General features: G+C 44.0%; 1 protein-coding gene across 1 annotated transcript in view; it reads left to right on the top strand.

The window, feature by feature from the left end:
• The window catches only part of LOC144798401 (NACHT, LRR and PYD domains-containing protein 3-like), a 546,600-nt gene that overhangs the window by 418,440 nt on the left and 107,406 nt on the right, over nt 1-20,754 (top strand). The window contains exon 8 of the mRNA XM_078669258.1: nt 17,714-17,884. Within this exon, the coding sequence (XP_078525384.1) occupies nt 17,714-17,884 (171 nt within the window). The remainder of the gene's footprint in view (nt 1-17,713; nt 17,885-20,754) is intronic.

The following is a 20,754-nucleotide window of genomic DNA, read 5'->3' as shown; positions in this document are numbered from 1 at the left end:
ATCTCTTTTATTACTAATATTAACTCACCCTGTTGGAGATCATTATAAAAATTAACCAACACAAGGATATCAGTTCTACTCAGATGCAAAGTTATTATTTGGAAGTTAGGTTCCATTTTAAATGGGAAAATTCGGTTGATATCCACAAGATTAGAAACAAAGACGGCCATACCTCCTTTGGCTCTCCCAGAAGGTGAAGGAAGTGCTGGCGAGAAATAGGTTTTAAAGCCCTCTATGTGTATCTCAGATGTAGCCCATGTTTCTTGGAGACAAAGGACATTGAAATTTTGTGCAAATCTGAGCCAGATTTCATTGGCCACTTTTAATCGCAGACCTGCAATATTTCAATAGAGTATACTAAGAGAGGGTTTATCCAAAGGTCCAGTAAGTGCAGGGCTCCGACTAGTGGTCCCAGCTAGTGATTTGGAGTAATTTATAATATCAGGTACTTCATGTTTATTGCTGACGGCTAAACCCAGGTCTACTGGTGGGTATTGAGAGTGTTCGATACAAGGATCCGATTCAACAACATATGTGGTCACAATTATAGACCGATTAGGAGAAGACAGATGTACTATCTGATTCTGATCCGCCAAGGTCAAAAGTTCATGTTTCCCAATACGATTAGGGTTTGACATAGCAAGTCAATCAGTCTCTGCCAATGCCGATAGCAGATTAAATCTATTACCAGTTGGTATATCATAGACATAATACAGGCTTGATACATTGTTACCAATCCTGAATGCCGTCTGAGGCCTGTTCGGCGGAGGGTAGAAAAAACCAAGTGGGAGTATATTTATCTCACCCATTGCTAAGGAGTAGTTACCGCTCTCCCACAAAATTTTATTAACCAGAAAGGGCGATCTAAAAGTGAGAACAATACAATCTCCCAAAAAGATTTTCCCACGACCGCCCACCCGCTGGACCCTTCTTGCCATCTTGAATAAGTGTTCGGTTAAGCCTGTTTTCCTGCCCAGCCAGTGAAGCGATTTGTTTCTAAGTGTTTCCCAGCCTTCTGGTTCTAAAGGTCCCTTTTTCGGAACGTTTGCCAGCACAATTATATATGGGGTAACAGCAGGTGGTAAGTCAAGATGTTGGTCAATATCCGAATTAACCCAGTTTGAACCTGAGGAATTTGAATCTGGGTGTTGGTGGGCAGAAGAGGGTAGTTGTACCCAAGGTTTCTAAAGTGCTCTTTGAGCCCCCAGATCCTTCACTCAAAATTGTGTTTTTAGTTGGATTAGTTTTATCGGTCTGCCGCAACCGGTCTCTTGTTGGATTATTTGTCAAGTGCTTAGACATAGTGGCAGCTATTTGTTGAGGTTCTTTATCCTTGGAGTTAAGGGGGTCTTCATACTGGGATGTTAAATTCCCATTTTTCATTTTCATACCTGTATTTAGTATTCCATGTTGGGATGAAAGGCGTTTAAAATCATCTCCACTTTGCTTATTATTACTAGATATACGTTCTTCTATAAGAGTTAGTCTTGATCCCATTTGATCCAGCCTGACTCGCAAATAGAGGTCTAGCCTTTCCACCAAGGTTGTTAGATTCTTTATATCATTACTATGTACATCGAGATTTTTACTATTTTCATCTCTGGCCTTTGAGGAAGCTTTTCTTAAACCTGCCTTTTTTCTTCCTTGGTGGGTGTGTTTTACTTTTATAGGTGCAATGTCTATACAGGTATTTTTACCACCATTAATTGTGTTATCACCACCAGGTATATTCTCAGGTATGCAGACAAAATATCGAAATTTAAATATCGATATACAATGATATAGATGTTTAAATATCGAAGGGACATAATATAGAAGGTAAGTAATATCGATAGATTTTAATATCGATATTAGTAATATCAATGTTTTAAATATCGATGTTAGTAATATCGATGTTAATAATTTTGATGTTACTAATATCAATTTTTATATTTGTTTGTATATTATTATGTGTTTATTATGTTTTTAATTTATTTTCATGTCATTTAATTTATTTTTGTATTTTAGTACTGTAGCGGGTTGTGGGTTAATAGGGGAATAGGGTGGGAAGTAATTTAATTATACTAAATTAATTATTAGGAATTGTAAATTGTTTTTAATTAATTGGTAATTAATTTTAATTAATTGGTAATTCATTTTAATTAATTGATTAATTGATAATTATGTTCTGTAGCGGGTTGTGGGTTTATAGGGGAATAGGGTGGGAAGTAATTTAATTATACTAAATTAATTATTAATTATTAGGAAATATAAATTAATTTTAATTAATTGGTAATTAATTCTAATTATTTGGTAATTAATTCTAATTATTTGGTAATTAATTTTTATTAATTGATTAATTGATAAATATGTTCTGTAGCGGCTTGGGGATTCATACGAGAAGAGGGTGGGAAGTAATTTAAATGTAATTAAATGTTTTTTAATTAATTAGTTTGTTAATTATATAATTGTAAATTCATTATTAATTGGTAATTAAATATTATTAAATTGTATTTTGTATTAATTTTTTTACTTAATTATTTATTGCTAATCATGTTTTTAATAATTATGTATTGGTATTTGTAAATGGTTTATATTTATTTAATAGTTAAGTTTTTTATTATTTAATTTTTTTAAATATAAGTATGTTATTTTTAGCTCTACACTATCCAACACTTTCCCTACTGTTACACTCTCTGGAGTGGGAATAGTAATTGTTACCCCTATGCTATCCAACACTTTCCCTACTGTTGCACTCTCTGGAGTTGGAATAGTAATTGTTACCCCTACGCTATCCTACACTTTCCCTACTGTTGCACTCTCTGGAGTTGGAATAGTAATTGTTACCCCTACGCTATCCAACACTTTGCCTTCTGTTGCACTCTCTGGAGTTGGAATAGTAATTGTTACCCCTACGCTATCCAACACTTTTCCTATTGTTGCACTCTCTGGAGTGGGAATAGTAATGTTTACCCCTACGCTATTCAACACTTTCCCTACTGTTGCACTCTCTGGAGTGGGAATAGTAATTTTTACCCCTACGCTATCCAACACTTTCCCTACTGTCGCACTCTCTGGAGTGGGAATAGTAATTGTTACCCCTACGCTATCCAAAACTTTCCCTACTGTTGCACTCTCTGGAGTTGGAATAGTAATTGTTACCCCTACGCTATCCAACACTTTCCCTATTGTTGCACTCTCTGGAGTGGGAATAGTAATTTTTACCCCTACGCTATCCAACAATTTCCCTACTGTTGCACTCTCTGGAGTGGGAATAGTAATTTTTACCCCTACGCTATCCAAAACTTTCCCTACTGTTGCACTCTGGAGTGGGAATAGTAATGGTTACCCCTACGCTATCCAACACTATCCCTACTGTTGCACTCTCTGGAGTGGGAATAGTACTTGTTACCCCTACGCTATCCAACACTTTCCCTACTGTTGCACTCTCTGGAGTTGGAATAGTAATTGTTACCCCTACGCTATCCAACACTTTCCCTACTGTTGCACTCTTTGGAGTGGGAATAGTAATTTTTACCCCTACGCTATCCAACATTTACTTCCTTTTTTAAATTTGTTTAACATTTTTATTAATTATTTTTTATATTATTATGTTATGTATATACATTTATTTGTAATTTATTATATATTCATTTATTTATAAATCATGAAAATAATTTTTTAGAGTTATTATTAATGAAGTATATACCATGTATTATATCTTTATTATTATTTGTTATTATTACATAATGTATTAATTTTAAATATTATAATATATGTTTAACTATGTTTATTACATTTACAAGTGTTATTATATTAATATTACATTTTTTTATTTAAAAAAAAACGATATTTTTGACATCTATATTTTTGTTTCGATATTTTTGTACTTATCTTGTTAGAGATAGGATGTCGATATTGTTGTAATCGATATTTTCGTTGCGATATTGTTGTATATAGATATTTTTGTATTCGATATTTTGTCATAGATTCATATTCTCAACAGGGGTGGGATTTTTTTGTTTCCTTTGAGGTGGTTGTAAAGATGAGTCTGAATCGCTTAAAATAATTACATCAGGGATATGCTGGATACAACCATTTGGGGGATTTTTTTGTCGTACTTTGTCTCGATCTATCCAGGACCTCAGAATGTTCTGATTCAGGATTTAACCGTGAGGAACCAGCTTCGAGAGATTCTTCGACTGAACTGATCTGCTTGTCCAAGGCCCCCATTGCTCCAGTGAGGTAGCTCAATAGGGTGTGTTGGGACTCGGTTTGAATTTTCTTTCCTACACTAGGCTTTGGGCTAGGCATTTTTCTTTTACCCATAATAACCAAATTCAACACAATGAATGAATAAGAGTGTTAGATTTAAATTTTGCTTAAAAACCCGCCCCCTATGTCTAGAGAGCTCTACAAACGCTCTCCAATTAGTGTATACTTATAGTTACCTCACAGACGGTAACAATCCAAGGCCAACACGGATAAGAAATAAATGTCCCGGTAATACAGTTAATCGATAAGCATAAATATGTTCTTACTGGCAAGTTCTGGCTGTTTTCAGGATGCAGGGGCCAAGAGAGTGGGCCCAGCCCGGCCTCAATCGGTCACAGACGGGCAAGGACGGGCCCGCCATTGGCCCGGGCTTTGCCCAGGCGAGCCCGCACGCGTCACGCGCCGCGGGGGATCCCAGCTGATTATAAGGGCTGGCGCTGTCCTTTCGCGGCTCTTCTCGCGAGACCGCACTGCCTTCTGGGGAATGTAGTGCCCCGGCAGTCCGCGAGAGCAGCGAGGTACTTGGCTCTGGAAGAAAGTTTGCCCCCGGTCTCCCCAAGCAGGACAACAGCAGGACAGCAAAGCCACCGAACGGAGCAACAGGAGTCCAAAAACACAGTGAGCGCGTCCCGCGCCGCGGGGGCTCCAAGCTGATTATAAGGGCTGGCGCTGGACCTCTCGCGGCTCTTCTCACGAGACCGCACTGCCTTCTGGGGGATATAGTGCCCCGGCAGTCCGAGGTCCGCGAAAGCAGCAAGGTACTTGGCTCTGGAAGAAAATTCGCCCCAGGTCTCCCCAAGCAGGACAACAGCAAGACAGCAAAGCCACAGAACGGAGCAACAGGAGTCCAAAAATGCAATGAGCGCGTCCCGCGCCGTGGGGGCTCCCAGCTGATTGTAAGGGCTGGCGCTGGACCTCTTGCGGCTCTGCTCGCGAGACCGCATTGCCTTCTGGGGATGTAGTGCCCCTGCACTCCGCGGTCCGCGAGAGCAGCGAGGTACTTGGCTCTGGAAGAAAGTTTGCCCCTGGTCTCCCCAAGCAAGCAGGACAACAGCAGGACAGCAAAGCCACAGAACGGAGCAACAGGAGTCCAAAAACACAGTTAGCGCGTCCCCGTTGATTAAAAATAAGTATTCTGGAGTGCTCCTTAAACTCTGTAAATCAGGATCGGATACAATTTCAGGGCGGAGTACACACATCGTGCAGGTTCTGGTGGAACAATATGGCTCGAGGATCAGTAGTTCTGTATCGGGTACTTCTCAATAAATTATATCACCTCTTGTATTCCTTATGTGGTCCAAATTACTACTTTTATTTCAGATATACATAAGACTTATATTATAGCCTTATAGCCCGCCGTAGAGGGCTATACCGGCTATTAAAGGCCCTCTCCAGCATTAAAGGTCCCGAGCCGAAGGCGAGGGCCTTTAACAAGGGAGAGGGACTTTAATAGCGGTATAGCCCATCTACGAAGGGCTATAAGGCTATTAGAACATTCTGTCACTAGAAGACAGAATGTTCTAACACATAAAACAAAGCCTTTTGGGAGCGTGAGGGGATTGGAAACCCCTCAGGCTCCCTGAACCCTTTGTTCACAACTAGAGCTGTGAACAAAGAAACATTGGAATGTTGGAGCTCCAGGCTTATACCAGCCATTATAAGCCCAGAGCACTCCATTGTTTTCGATGGAGCTCCCAACATTCCAATGTTCTAATAGAAGTAATCACACAGCATCAACCTGTGCTGTAATATAGTCAACACAATCCGACAGAGAAAGCAGCATTATCCCAATCCATATCATACCTTCTGTGGGTTTGTCTTTGGGCCAGAAAAACATAAGAACCACAAAAGCAATAATTTTGAAAAGAGTAGGAGAGAAGACAAAAATAAACAGCAATAACACGGTGTTGGTAATTAATTTTGTCTGTACACTCCTCGAACTTAATATTGTTACAAAAATATGTTTCAACACAAATATCCTGTCAAAGTTATTGTAATGTCAAGAATATCGTGGAATAAAATATTGCTGTTAAGAATATTCTTTTTTAAGTGTTTTATATTGTTTTGTTTTTTTGTCTTTTTAAAAAATTTTTATTAAAAAGTTGAAAAAAAAACATACAAGGCAAAAAGGAAAACAGTGTACATGGACATGTGTTCACAGAGGAGGACACCTAGGCACGATGTTATACAATAGATCAATGGTACATGTTGTGGGGAGGGGGCCAGCGGGGAAACCAATTAAGAATAACATAAAGCACACAATATATGGAATGTCGGATCAGGGGGACAGGGGGACTTCGGGGTTTTCCACGAATGGAGGTGTACATATATTTCCACGGTATGCGTTCCATTGGCACCAGATGCTATTCCAGTTTCTAGGTTTGCCCCGCGCCACATACACAGTCTTCTTCCTGAACATACACCAGTCCATATTCTCCTTCCATACCGATACCGTGGGAGGCCGCTGGGAACCCCACAACTGCGCAACATCCCTTTTGGCAATCATATTCCCAAGGGTCGCCCACTGCGTCTGGGCCACACTATAATCATTCGGCTCCCACACATTCAACAGGCAGCGTCTGGCCTCGGGCAGCAACACCACTCCCGTGACCCTACCCATTGCAGCATGCACATTATTCCAGAACGTCACCACCTCCGGACACTCCCAAAGTATATGGAGGAGAGTTCCAAGCATCCCACAACCACGCTTACATAACCCGTCTGAGGAATAACCCATACGAATCAAGTGCGGACCAGTGATATATACACGATGTAAGATTTTGAGCTGAACGAGTCGGAGACGGGCAGGAATCGCAACTTCTTTAGGCGAGGATAATGCAGCTTGCCAATCCTCGTCGTCCAGCTCCAATCCATCACCGGTTCAAACCTCCCTAAGAAGCACCAGCAGATCCACCCGGGTGTTGATCAACTTCTTATATATCAGGGAAATGGTACTGTCGGGGACGTGGCCGTCAAGGACCATATCTTCAAGGGGGGAGGACTCTGGGATGACAGTACCCGCAGGGAGAACCGAACTTAAGGCATGGTGAATCTGTGCATACCGGAAGAATTCCCTGCCCTTGACCCAAAGATCGCCCATGCAGCTAATACCAATCATATCCCATTTTTCAAACCCTTTCGTATTCCAGAGACATCCCAACCTTTCAGAAGCATACAACGGGGTCGCACGAGTCAATCGATCTCTCCATCCCACAGACGCATTCGCAGCATGCCACACGCGTACATCAATCTTGGTCGGTCCAGATAAATCCTTGCCCGCCGCCTTGGAGTAGAGCGCCCTTCTGTAGTCCCCGCCCGGTAGCAAATATTTATCCATCTCGAACGCCGGGTTAGGAGCAGGAGCATATGTCGCATGAGTGATCGCACTCAGCAGCGAGGCCCAGTAGTAACGCCTAGTATCCGGCAGCGCTATACCCCCGTCATACCAGGGAAGAGTGAGTTTAGCGAGGGCAATACGCGAACGTCCATCCCAGATTAACCGTCTCTGCAGGCTCTCAACCTCTCTAAAGTAGCTCGCAGGAATAATATCGAACGTATTCTGAAGCGCGTACAAAAACCGCGGCAGGGCCATCATTTTAAAAAGGGTTGCGCGCCCGAGTGGTGATAGAGGCAACCCGCGCCAGCGCACAACATCAAGTCTCAATCTTTGAAGGGGAGGGAGCAGAATACGTTCATAGCGAGCCACAGGGTCTAAGGATATAAAAATCCCCAAGTAATTAAAGCCCGTCGGAAAGACCCGAATGGGGCATCTGCGAGGCAAGGGAGGGGGGCCGCCCGAGAGCACGTATACACAGGATTTATCGCGGTTGATCACATGGCCCGAATTCTTCCCAAACGAAGTAAGCACATCGAACAAAACATTTAGAGATTTTTGAGGGGACGTAAGGTACAACAGGATATCATCCGCATAGAGCGAGATGCGATCCTCAAAGTCTGGGGACAACTGGATCCCCTTAAGCGAGGGCTCCCAGCGCAACCAGGCAGCCAGCGGCTCAAGGGCAAGCGCGAAAAGCAGTGGTGACAACGGGCAGCCCTGTCGCGTGCCCCTCCCGAGGACAAAAGACGCAGAGACTCGACCATTCACAACCACCTGCGCCAGTGGCTCCGCATACAAATGTTTCACCCAACCGATGAACCTGGGGCCGAATCCGAATTTCACAAGAACGGCCCAGAGATAGGGCCACTCTAGAGTATCGAAGGCCATCGTAGCATCCAAGGAAGCCAAGAGGGCCGGCTCACGAAAAGACGACGCCCTCGCGAGAACACCGTGCAAGCGCCGCAGGTTGAGCGCCGTGTTACGGTGCGGGATAAAACAGGACTGATCATGGGTGGACCAGGTCGCTGATAACGTTCGTCAGGCGGTTGGCTAATAACTTTGCCAGAATTTTCGGTTCAGCGTTTAGAAGCGAGATTGGTCTATAAGATGAACAGCGATCCGGTGGCTTCCCCTCCTTGTGAATCACTACGATATTAGCAAGACGCTGGTCACGTGGAAGGGAGCAAGAGTCGCGGGACTCTAGAAACATATCACGAAGATACGGAGCCATTTTGTCTGGACACAATTTATACAGTTCAATGGGCAGACCATTAGGACCCATGGCCATGCCAGAACGCACTGAACGAATGGCGATAGCCACCTCATCAGCCGAAAGCACCGCGTCCATCAGGTCTCTGTCAGCCTCAGACAGGCAGGGCAAAGTAATATCGCGGAGCAACAAATGAGAGTCGTCATCCGGCCTGTCAGAGACCGGAGCATACACAATTCGGAAGTGCCCTGCAAAGCATTCAACAATTGCAGCCGGGTCAGTCACGCACACTCCATCAAGGTTCTCAATCACAGGAACTACACGACTCGCCCTTTCTTTCTTGTCCAGCCACGCAATCAATTTACCCGCCTTATCCCCAACATCATACAGTCTGCCCTGCTGTTCCCTGCTCATGACCTTTGCAGCATCAGTAACCAGGGTCCTATAATCTAATTGTTTGAGGCTGAGGGAATGAAGCTTGGCACGGGACACTCCGCGCTCCAAGTCACTCTCCAGCTCGGCTATCTCCGCCTCCAGACGGACCACCTCTTCATGCTTACTTTTCTTGGCGTTAGCGATCAGAGATAAAGCCTGCCCATGTATCACGGTCTTAAACGCCTCCCACAACGATACAGCAGATGACACAGACCCCACATTTTCAACAAAATAATGATTGAGGGATTTCGTCAACTTGGCACGGCTCTTGGGGTTGCGAAGAAACCAGGGGTTTATAGGGGCGACCCGTCCCTCATTACTCATGGTAGTATTCATACTAAGCCACACTGGGCAGTGGTCGGATATGCCTCACCTCCCCAATGGAGGAGGAGAGCGCCGCCGGAACCAGAATATAGTCGAGTCTGGACAGACTGCCATGGGCTCCAGAGTGAAATGTGTATTGCACCTGATCCGGGTACAGCAACCTCCAACAGTCTACCAGACCCAGTGTATCCAAGAACCCACTCAACCAGGATTGCGACTTGGGAAGATCCCTGGGGGGGTAGCGGTCTATGTTACCGGAGACAACCGAATTGAAGTCTCCGCCCATCACCAAGATGCCCTCAGGGAGCCCCAGCACTACACGCCCAAGATCCGCAAAAGTCGAGGTCTGTAGACCTGGCGGGATATAGACAGTAACAAATGAGACAGTCCTCCCCTCCCATCTACCAGTGAGAGCAGCATAGCGCCCCCTGTTGTCAATAATCATATCATCAATTGCCAATGGGAGGGAGGACCTGACGAGGATACCCACACCCCTCGAGGTGAAGCCAGAGTGTACCACAAGACGATACCCTCGCCGATTCATGGCATGGCACGTGTTCTCAACCAGATGCGTTTCCTGCAACAACACAATATCGGGGAGAGGCGCCGCAATAACTGTAACACCACACCCCGTTTTATCCTATCCCCCAACCCATTGACATTCCAACATATTAGTTTCAACCCACTAACCCCCACCCCAGAAAGAAGTGCAGAATCCACCCCATAACGAACACAATGACCTGACCAAGAAGAAATATGATACGTTGCCTTGAAAGAAACTCACAAACACCCAAGAACCCCCCACCACCCCCAATTAGAACCCGTTACAGCACCCCCCACCCTGCACCCCTGCGTTAGACTCAAAAGCCACCCCAACTTGCAGTGTGCCTGTCGCCCTATCATTAAACTAGTCTACAAAAAGAAACCCCTGAGGAGGGAAGAGTCCCACTCCCCCCGCCACCCTCGGGTATATAACAATAGAACACAGTAATAGAAGAAGTATCGAACCCAGCCGAATAACACGTTAATGTTTAGAAATCAGGAATCATAATGTCACTCTTGTTCTGATACGCCGCCCTCGGCTCCACCCGGCTGCCCGGTTGAGTCAGTCTGTTTGGGAAGGGTATCCAGCCAGTCACTAACTCCGTCAGGACGATCAAAGAAGAAAGTCCGGTCTTCGTATTCAACACGCAGCCTGGTTGGAAATAGCATTGCATATTTCAGGCCCAAGTCTCTCAGCCTTCGCTTCACTCCCTGAAACCCCCTCCTTTGTCTCTGAACAAGCTGCGTGAAGTCCGGGTAGAAACTCACCGTCGTGTTCTCGAATTTTACGGGGCCACTTACTCTCGAGGCCTGTGGGATAGTGTCTCTGTCCCTGAAATTGAAGATCCTGGCGATGATAGGTCTCGGTGAAGCGCCCGGTTTTCCGCCCGGCACTCGATGGGCACGCTCCACGGCAAAGAATTTACTCAGGCCTGTAGGGGCCAGGTGATTCAAGACTATGTCTTCCACAAGGAGATCAGTTGCCAAAGCACCAGAAGTTTCAGGGACCCCAATAAGGCGTATGTTGTTGCGCCGGGCCCTGTTTTCAAAATCCTCCAGTCGATGGGCCATGAGATCGTTGGAGGAGCGCAAGAGTCCAACTTCCGTCTGCAGATCAGATACATCGGTCGTGAGGCTAGAAGTCTTCAGGTCTAGAGACTTGACCCTTTCGTTGGTCTTTGACAAATCAGCTCTGATCAAAGTAACATCGACTGCTACAGTGTCAATGTTGAGAGCGAGAGCCTCATATTGCTGACCAATGGAAGCCTTCATGTTGGCAATGGCGCCCATGACATCCTGCAGAGTCAATTCGGTCAACGCAGTCGGGTCGTCATTGGGGCCCTCCAAAGCTCGACTGGCGCCACCGGGGGACCCCTTGGGTTGGGTATAGCGATCCATGACGTTGGTTTGAATCGGTCCCCCACGTAGAGGCGTTTTAGTCTTCCGCTTCTCGTTGTCAGGCCTGGTAGTCATTTTGAATGGTGAGCCCCGAAGGGGCCTGCGAAACCTGGTGAAAATGGCCGCTCACCACCAGACCACTGAAAATCACGAAAGTGGGCAGAAAGGGCAAAAGCAGCAGCTCAGCCCAACACCCAAACCCTCATAACAGTTGGCGTATAATCAGGAAGCAGAGTTAGGCTGGACCCCGATGAAGGCGCAAGGCAATCACGCAGTCAGAGGAGGCAGAGGCCCAGAAACGAAACCGAAAGTCAACTCAGGGCAACAAGGGTAGCACCTCAGGCCGTTGTTGTTCAACTACTCCCCGGCGTCTTGGTGTGCCAGCTCCCGGTGTCGCCGTAGGGCGGGCCTCAAAAACTCCCATCGGCGTATCTGCGGTTCCCGAAGTCCAAATGAAATTTCGAAAACAGCTAAGGTGTCAGCTGAGGTTCATCTTCAAGAACCCATGGTCAAAGTCAGGATATCTTTCAGGATATATGCGGAGGGCAGCGAGGGACTCGGGAGCCCTGTGCTCACGCGGCCATCTCGGATGCGCGCGTAGCTCCTCCTCTTATATTGTTTTTTAAATATAGTTGTACATATTATCATTTATAATTTGGTATTATGTCATTACCTAATATGTAATTGTAATAATAATTATGTGTAATTTTTTTTTTTGTCCTCATCTCACCAATATGCGTCTGCAATTCTTAAAAAAAAGCCGTCCTTCCAATCTGTGCACCCCACGCTACTGCATTCGCTTAGGCCATACCAGACCAGCCCCTTTGTTGGAAGCTTGGTGTAATCATAGGTAGGACCAGGAAGAACTATACCAGTCTCAATTCTCTTCCCTAGTACAGTAGGGCCTGCCAGATCTTTGACAACAAAAAAGAGGCTATTTTTAAGCTGGCCGGCTTAACATTTTTATGAAGAAGCTTCAAGGAGGATTCATACAGATCTTCAATATCAGAGTCAAGGGGGGACTGATTCCAGACCACATGCTGCGGGGGATGTTCCACATCTTCAGCCTCCAAGGACTTCTTATACCAGATCGAAACTTCATTTCTCTTAAGATGTACCTCTTGCAGGATTTGCTCAGTCTCCCACTCTCCTCGTTTGTCCCCCTTTTCCGCTGCAAACCAGGAGACTAATTGCAGATATTTAAATCTGGAAAGACTACTTCCAACCTTATCTCTTAAAACCTCCCAAGGGGGGGACTCCTGATAATAGAAGTTCTGACCATATAGTGATACCCCCCCTTTTTATTGGAATCGCAAGACTATCCTTCAGGCATAATGGGGTCCCCGGGGAGTCCCAGATCGGGGCTAAATCAGAAAACTACCCAATCCCCCTCTACATCTAACCTTATACCGCAGGCTAAGGGCGGCCCTAAGAACTTTCACACGCACCTTTTTGAAGTACCTTGGTGCCCCAAATTTATACAGGAAGCCGTATCCCCCACCCTCCATCTTGATCATTTCTCCCAATAGCCTGCCCCAGGATGTCTCTTCTGGTTTTACGAGTAGCATCTGAATGTTTTTAAATTGGAAGGCAACAGAGTACCAACCAATATCTGGGAGACCAAGCCCCCCTTTAATAAGCTTATGTTTCTGCTTTTTCCACGATAATCTAGCGCCCTTATTTGCCCAGATGAAACTTCCGATCTTGCTTTGAATTTTAAAATGTCTTGACTGGGGAAGGGGAATAGCATTAATCAGGTTTGTTAACTTAGGGAGAATGACCATTTTTACTAAGTTAACCCTACCGAAAATTGTTAAAGGAAGATTCTTCCATCTGGCAAATAGACGGTCCACTTCTTTAATAGTCTTATTCAAATTGATCTGGGGAATTTTATCTAGGTCTTTAACTATAGTGATGCCCAGGTACTTAAACTCTTTACTCGTTCTACCCTCCCAGTTGTCACTGTTCCAACACATCACCTCAGTTTTAGAGGTGTTAGCTAGATACCCTGAAAGGGATCCAAATTCTTCCAACAATGCTTCGACCTTAGGTATTACCGCCCCCGGATCGTTGGTGTATAGCATCAAGTCGTCGGCGTAGAGAGCCAACTTGCTGAAATATTGGTGGGACCTGAACGGAGAAATCAGATCATCTGATCTTATTGCTTGTGCCAGGCGCTCTATATAAATATCAAACTGCAGGGGAGAGATGGGACAACCCTGTCTCGTTCCTCTTTGGATGTTAAAACTAGAGGTTAACATGCCATTCAGCAAAATCTTTGCAGAAGCCCCTTGATAGCAATTTATCAGGGTCTGAATAAAAATAGGCCAAAGCCCATCAACCCAAGTACCTCCCAAAGATATACCCAACAGACTCTATTGAACACCCTGGCTGCGTCTAGTGCCACTACGGCCAAGGGTTCCGATCGTACTATAGCCAAGTCTATATTACCAATTAGTTGATGCGCTTGCTCCTGGATATATCTCCCGGGTATAAATCCTTAATGGTCAACATTGATCAGCTTTGGGGCAATCTTAACCAATCTCCCTGCAAGAATACTCATAAAGATCTTATAATCAGCGTTCAGCAGGGAGATTGGTCTATAGGAATCCGCTTTTAGGGGATCCTTCCCACGTTTCAGGATGAGCACGATAGTTGCTTCTTTCCAAGACCTGGGAGCCTGACCTTCCGAGCTATACACTGACTTAAATACAATACCCAGCATCGTAACCAATTCATCTAGGAGGAGTTTATAGACCTCGCTGGGAAGCGCATCTGTGCCTGCTGCTTTATTGTTTTTGCATTTACCTATTTGTACTCTGATTTCACTCTCGGTGATTGGAGCATCTAATCTTTCACGTCTTTCAACTGTTAAAGTTGGTAAGGATTTCTCCTTCAACCAATTTTGAAGGGTTTCGGTGTTAGGCACCGTCTCCTCCCTATATAGCTCCGAGAATACAGAGAGAAGGCGGGCTTGCATGTCCTCTAAGCTACTCGACTTCTCCCCACTTTCATTTATTATGAATTCATCAATGTTATTCTTTGCACGGTCTACTTTTGCTTTCCATGCCAAGAGGGCTCCCGCCCTCTCTCCATACCAAAAGTTCTGATTATTTTTGGTCAGCCATTGTGCCCTACACTTCTGATCTAACCTTCCCCTATAGTCCTGGTGAGCACATTTCAAGTCCTTCTGAACTTGTAGCAGCCTTTCAGAGCTCCCCTGATTAAGCCGAGTCCTTTCTACCTCAAATTGAAGAATTTTTTCCTCCAAATTCCGTAGCTCCCGTGCCTCCGCCCTATTTGTCGAGCAGATAAGACTATGTAACAGGCCCCTTAGGTTTGGCTTAAAGCATCCCATACATAGTCCATGGATGTCGATCCAATATTTACAGAAAAGTAGTCTAGGGTAGCCGATTTAAGAGCCCTCGCTATCCCAACATCCGACAACATACCCCTTTTTAATGTCCATCTAGGGCTTAAATTATACCTCTTTCCTACGAAGGCAAACATCACAGGGCCATGGTCTGATACATGACTGAGCAAGACAGTTATAAAAGTCATATTATCCAGACTAGGCCTATCAGTTAAGACATAGTCGATTCTAGAAGAGTGGCCGTGCTTCTTGCTAATGAAAGTAAACCCCTGTTTATCGCTCATCTTTACCCTCCAAACGTCCGTGAGCTTCAGATCGTGTAGCATATTTTTCATAGCTCGCCGTACTCGAGGTGCCCCTACATAGTGGCTCTGATTGGATCTATCCCTTAGGGGTTCAAGAAGGACATTAAAATCGCCTCTGATAATTATGGGCCAGACTGCTTCCAACAGTTTAGATTGTAATATACAAATATGCATTGGATCGTCGATGTTAGGGCCATAGAAATAAGCACATATTAACTCTAATCCTCCAAAATCCAGAATAGCCACTATCCACCTCCCTGTTTGGTCAGTTTAAATGATTTTATTAGAAAATCCTACCCCCTGTTTTATCAAAATAACCACCCCCTTACTATGAACTGTCTGCTCGGCAAAGCAAAAATATTTATCCATGGATACTTAGCAAATATGATACGACACTCCGCATACCTTAAATGCGTCTCCTGAATAAGGCAGACTTGGGCGGGGGAATGCACTAAGCATTTCATCGCCTATCTTTGTCTACAGGGCATCTCAATCTGTTGATATTCCACAAGATAAACTTTATCTCGCTACTCATTGGGACAATTCCTACCATCCAAAGCTCTTGAGCTACTTGAGAAAAAGATTTTACTTTTATATTTCGTTTTCCAGTTCTCACTAACTAAAGGACCCCATTTACTTCCACCATCGCCCCCTTACACCCCACCCCGTCTTTACTCTTATCAATAAGGCCTTCAACCTGCTCAACTGAATGGTACATATACATGTGGTTGTTCCACATGATGTGCAGTGATACTGAAAACCTCAGTTGTGCCTTAGCCCCCAACTTATTCAGTTCCTCCATTCTTTTGCCCAACTCCCACTGTTTTGTGGCAGTAATATGGGATACATCGGATCTAATAGAAAAGGAGAAAGGATTAGAGAAGGACTTAGATGTTCTAATTCCTTCTTTTAAAGCAGAGGATATAATTGCCTCTTTGACAGTGTATGTAAGGAAGTTTATAAAAATGTTCCTGGGCTTCTGTTTTGATGGATTTCTTTTAAAAGAGGCACAATGCACCTGTTAAATTTCCTCAGCAAGTTCTATGTTGGGGGAATTTTTTAGAACTGTTTCTTTTAACAAAGATATCACAAACCCCCTTATGTCCACACCTTCAAGCGCTTCAGGAACATTAATAAGTCTCAGATTGATCTTCCTTGCGTGGTTCTCCAGACGCTCTAGGTTTTCCTTCAAATCCCTATTCTGGCTTGCTAGTTTAGCTATTTCCGTTGTAGAGGTATGGAGTGCCTCCTTAATTTTCGGTATCTCCAGCTCTAATGCGCCGTTCTTAATGAGACCTCCTCCAAATTATGGGCTAACCCCACACAAGATGCTTGAATCGCTGCCTGATTCGTCTAAGAAACTGTAAATCTATTCCCCATCTCATCCTTAAGTGCCAATAACATTTCTGCCAAAGACCCAGAAGAAGTCACTGGATTCACTAGTTCAGGGGGAAGACCTTGTTGGACATCATGAACCTCCAATGCAGTAAACCTGTTTGATATACCAACCGTAGGATGAGTGGCAGATAGATAATTCACAGAACTCTCTGCCTCCGCCAGACCACTCGAGGCACCAGAAATGTCAGGCGACTGCATAGTACCTTGAGGCGTAATTGACAGACCAGGAAACTTGAGCTGAGCAGAATTCAGTGATATATCTCATTGCTACCTGCTGGGATTAGAAGAGCTTTCCTTATTAGGACCCCGGGTTGTAGGTGAGGACAGGACCTTGTAGAATGTTTTTAATGAGGGTGTTATTTTTACTTTAGAGGTCGGTACTTTCTTGCTGAACACTGTAGACTATGAGCTCTCTTGAGTAGTAAAAGAGTTCATGAACAAGAAACACATTTTGAACTGTGAAAGACACATCTTGAGTCAAAACCACGTCTTGTGGCTGAACTCTCTCCAGTCCATCAGAACGGGGGAAATACAATCTCACTGGTTGTAATACCAAATACCCTTACAGGAAGAGCGCTGAGAGATTATTTCTTCAGTGAACAGGGAATGCCCCTGAAGGGATAAGACCCAGAAGCACTGAATGTCCTGCAGGCTAGACACTAGACACAACTTTGTGTCCCAGGGAAGGACATGAAGTTCAATGTAAGAATAGATCAGCCTAGCAGATGAGTTAAGCATGGATTAAGCATGGACCTACTAGGGGAGCGAAGAAGTGCTGTATCAGAAAGGATTCTGATCAATTAAGGATTATAAAAGTGTAAGTACCTGTCTGCTTTTGTTTTCTCTTTAACAGTAGAATCTTACACTCATGATTATTTAAAGACGTTTCCATCTTAAAGATGTGGTTCTATTAACCACAGATATCCAAGAGACTGGTGCCACCCTCCGATGTGTCGTTTTTAGTGCCCAACTCACTCCCACTCCCCACCTTCAGATATAGTTTTGAACTGCTTTCATTCACCATTGCCTTGTTGTTCCTGCTAGTTTATCTTAATGTTAATCTACATTGTACAAAATCACTTTTTCATCGAAATGTATCATTGCTTACCCTCACCCCCATGTTCTTCTATATGCAGCCTAAGTAAAAACATCCTCACGGACGATTGCTGTGAACATCTGGCGTCTGCTCTCCAGGAGAATAACTCCCTCTCAAGTCTTGACTTAGGAAAAAACAAAATTCGAGATGAAGGATTGGAAACCTTGCTTTCAGCATTTGGGAGCATTCGGTGCCAGATAGAAACATTATCGTAAGTACTGAATTGCCAGTGATCTCAAATGTACCTAACTGACAGTTGCATGTACAAGGCTGGGTCAGTATGCAGTGATGTTATTTCAGAATGTATTGGGGATGGACACACTTCATAGTGTTCAATATAAACGAACAGAGATCGCACCCTGGCTGAGCCGAAGATGATAGCACGTTTCTGAAAATGTGGAGGTTTTGGCGCTGATGCCTCGTAAGGGCCTGACTTACCTCAGTATCCTTCAGTCCTTGGAGACCGAGGATAGTTTTGGGATCAGGAACATGCTGTGAACCTGTTTGCATCACCTTTTCGTTGTGAAAGCATCAGGAAAGCGCTTTAGTTGTACGTCCTCAAGTATCTTGGAAGCTTAAGGACAGATTATCATGGGACAAAGTGAGATATAGTGATGCAAAGCTGGTTCAACACTGGTGAGAGAGCATTACTATTACTAACGTAGTTCGCAAGGATAATTTGGATGAAACTATACATAAGAAAGTATCTGCAAACTAGCAGCTGACGATACTAGGTTAAAGCAATATGTCAAGCTGTGCAAGCGTTGTAATTTATCACACGTCGTGGAGCTTTTGCTCTAGCCATTTGCATTACGTTCCATATTCACATGGCCTAGTTCAAAATTAAGCCCTGGTTTTTGTAGGTTTTTTTGATTGGTTATCAGTGTTTACGATATGTGTCATTATTACATGTACATCATGAACAATTTGGTGGATAGGTTTAATAGAGTCATTTGGGAAGGGGCCAGACAACGTTACCTTTTGTAAATGACTATTAGAAGCAGACGATTCTGGTGTTTCACTGTAGTCCACATGCCACTATAACATTTATCCATTTAAGACTTACATAAGAGAATGTTGGTGTCTGATTTCAGTCCTGGGTGGCAAAGTAAGTTGGCAAAAGGTCAAATGGTGTAAGTTTCCAGCTCTATAAATATTTTACCAGAGGCTTGCTCCGTTGATTTAGAAACGGAAGAAAGTTCTACTGAGCAGTAAGGAGAGGCAACTCAGAGTAAAAATGTCAGTCTCCTATCAAACTTCATTGCGCTGCAAAAAATATTATTCATCCTGCAAAATTTAAGAATGTTGGGGCTCGTTTTGGGGGTTTTGGCGTAGGGCAGCGAAGCAAGTCACCTTACTGCGCTGCCCTACGCCAAAGTGAAAGGGCAGGAATGCCCTGTATTTATCCAATACGGTGCATTGCTGTCATTTTCCTCTGCGCTGGTGCGCTTTCAGCAGCCTAGTGACAACGCACGTACCCTTGACCCATGGTGCAAGCATCCTTGTGTTGTTGGCAGGATTGTTTTTGTGCATGAAGGGTCAAACCTTCCTGCACAAAAACAATTCTGAGAGGTGTTTTCCTTTTTGTATGTGTGCTTTCTGCAGCACACATGGGAAGAGGAAACAAGCCTCTGCAATGCAATCGGTCTCGCATTCGTGAAAGCTAGTCATTGGCTTTGCAAATTATGTTTTTTAGTTATTTTTTTTGTGCTGCAGTGCCGTGATTATTTAACCTATCTAAGGAGATATGAAGGAAAAGGGATAAAGTGGAAACATCGAAATAGCACTCCTGAATCTCTTTTTGACCTGGAGGGATAGCTCTGCTCTGAAATTAAATTAGCGGACAGCAGATTAACCCCCACATGCATCAAGCATTTTTGGAGTCGCAAACGGTGCGATTCCTTAAAATCGGCCGTTTGCGATTCCAAAAGTGCTTTTTGGGATGCATGAAGCAATTTTAGAATTCGTAGCATTTTTGCGAGTTCTAAAATTGCGGTTGCTTTTAAGAAGTCGCAGATGTGCGATTTCTTAAAAGCAATGCATCATTAATTTCAAAAGTGCAAAATCGCAATTAGGGTGTCAAATTTACCGAGTGGTTGAACCACTCGGTAAATTTGGAAAAAGTGTTTTAAATGCTGAAAATGTTTTTTTTTCAACATTCATGTTTCACACACACATGTCCTTAGGACATGTGTGTGTGAAACATGATGCGAAAAATACATTTCAGGGGACCCCCCCCTGCACCCATGAAATTTTCAAAGTGCCACTCGCAATTTGCTACTGCCTTCCCATTGACTCCTATGGGCCTTTTGGCCCATAGGAATCAATGGGAATTGCAAAAATGTACTTAAGAATTCGGTATTTATTTGGGATTCGGTAAAAATTGCGATTTTTACCGAATCACAAATGAATACCGAAAATAATGATGCATAGCATTTTGCACTTCTTAATTTGCGATTCCTTATTTTTCGCAAATTAAGAAGTGCAAAATGTCACAATGATGCATGTGGGGGCTCATGTTTTCCACCACGGTTCACGTTGTGAAACTTGCGACATCTCTACTTTCCTAGAGAGACACTGAGGCGTATATTGTGACAGGTCCTGTGTAGACTATTCAATTTTTAAAGAATGTAAATTTAAAAAATAAATAAAGTCAAGGCGCTTCAAGATATTTAATACCTCGTTTAAGCATTGTTGGCCGTGTCATCATTTTAAAGCACTTCTCCAGGGCAGCCAGTCACTGGTTTGCCAGTTCCTGAAAAGAATTCCTGCACACACAACCAAAGGGACTGTGTAGGGGGACAACTTCTTGAAATTGATATTTTGCTCGCAGTGTCTGGAATGTTTCACCCTAAAGGTCAGAGGTCACGACCTTGGAGGAGCAGTCACACAAACCTAACTTAAACAAAAAAGTTTGGTGGATGTGAATCACCCTATGAGGAATCAGGCTCATCGACCTAGCCAAACTCTCTGCCCTATCTCAGAACAAGAAGCAGAGGAGATCAACGACTTGTACCTCGCAATAAGCCAGAACACGGCCCCTTTTGCAATCCCTGTTGTAGTGAGCACAAATAGAATCCC

Source organism: Lissotriton helveticus, chromosome 12 (assembly GCF_964261635.1).
Source record: "Lissotriton helveticus chromosome 12, aLisHel1.1, whole genome shotgun sequence".
Taxonomy (NCBI): domain Eukaryota; kingdom Metazoa; phylum Chordata; class Amphibia; order Caudata; family Salamandridae; genus Lissotriton; species Lissotriton helveticus.
This window is presented reverse-complemented; position numbering and strand designations above follow the sequence as displayed.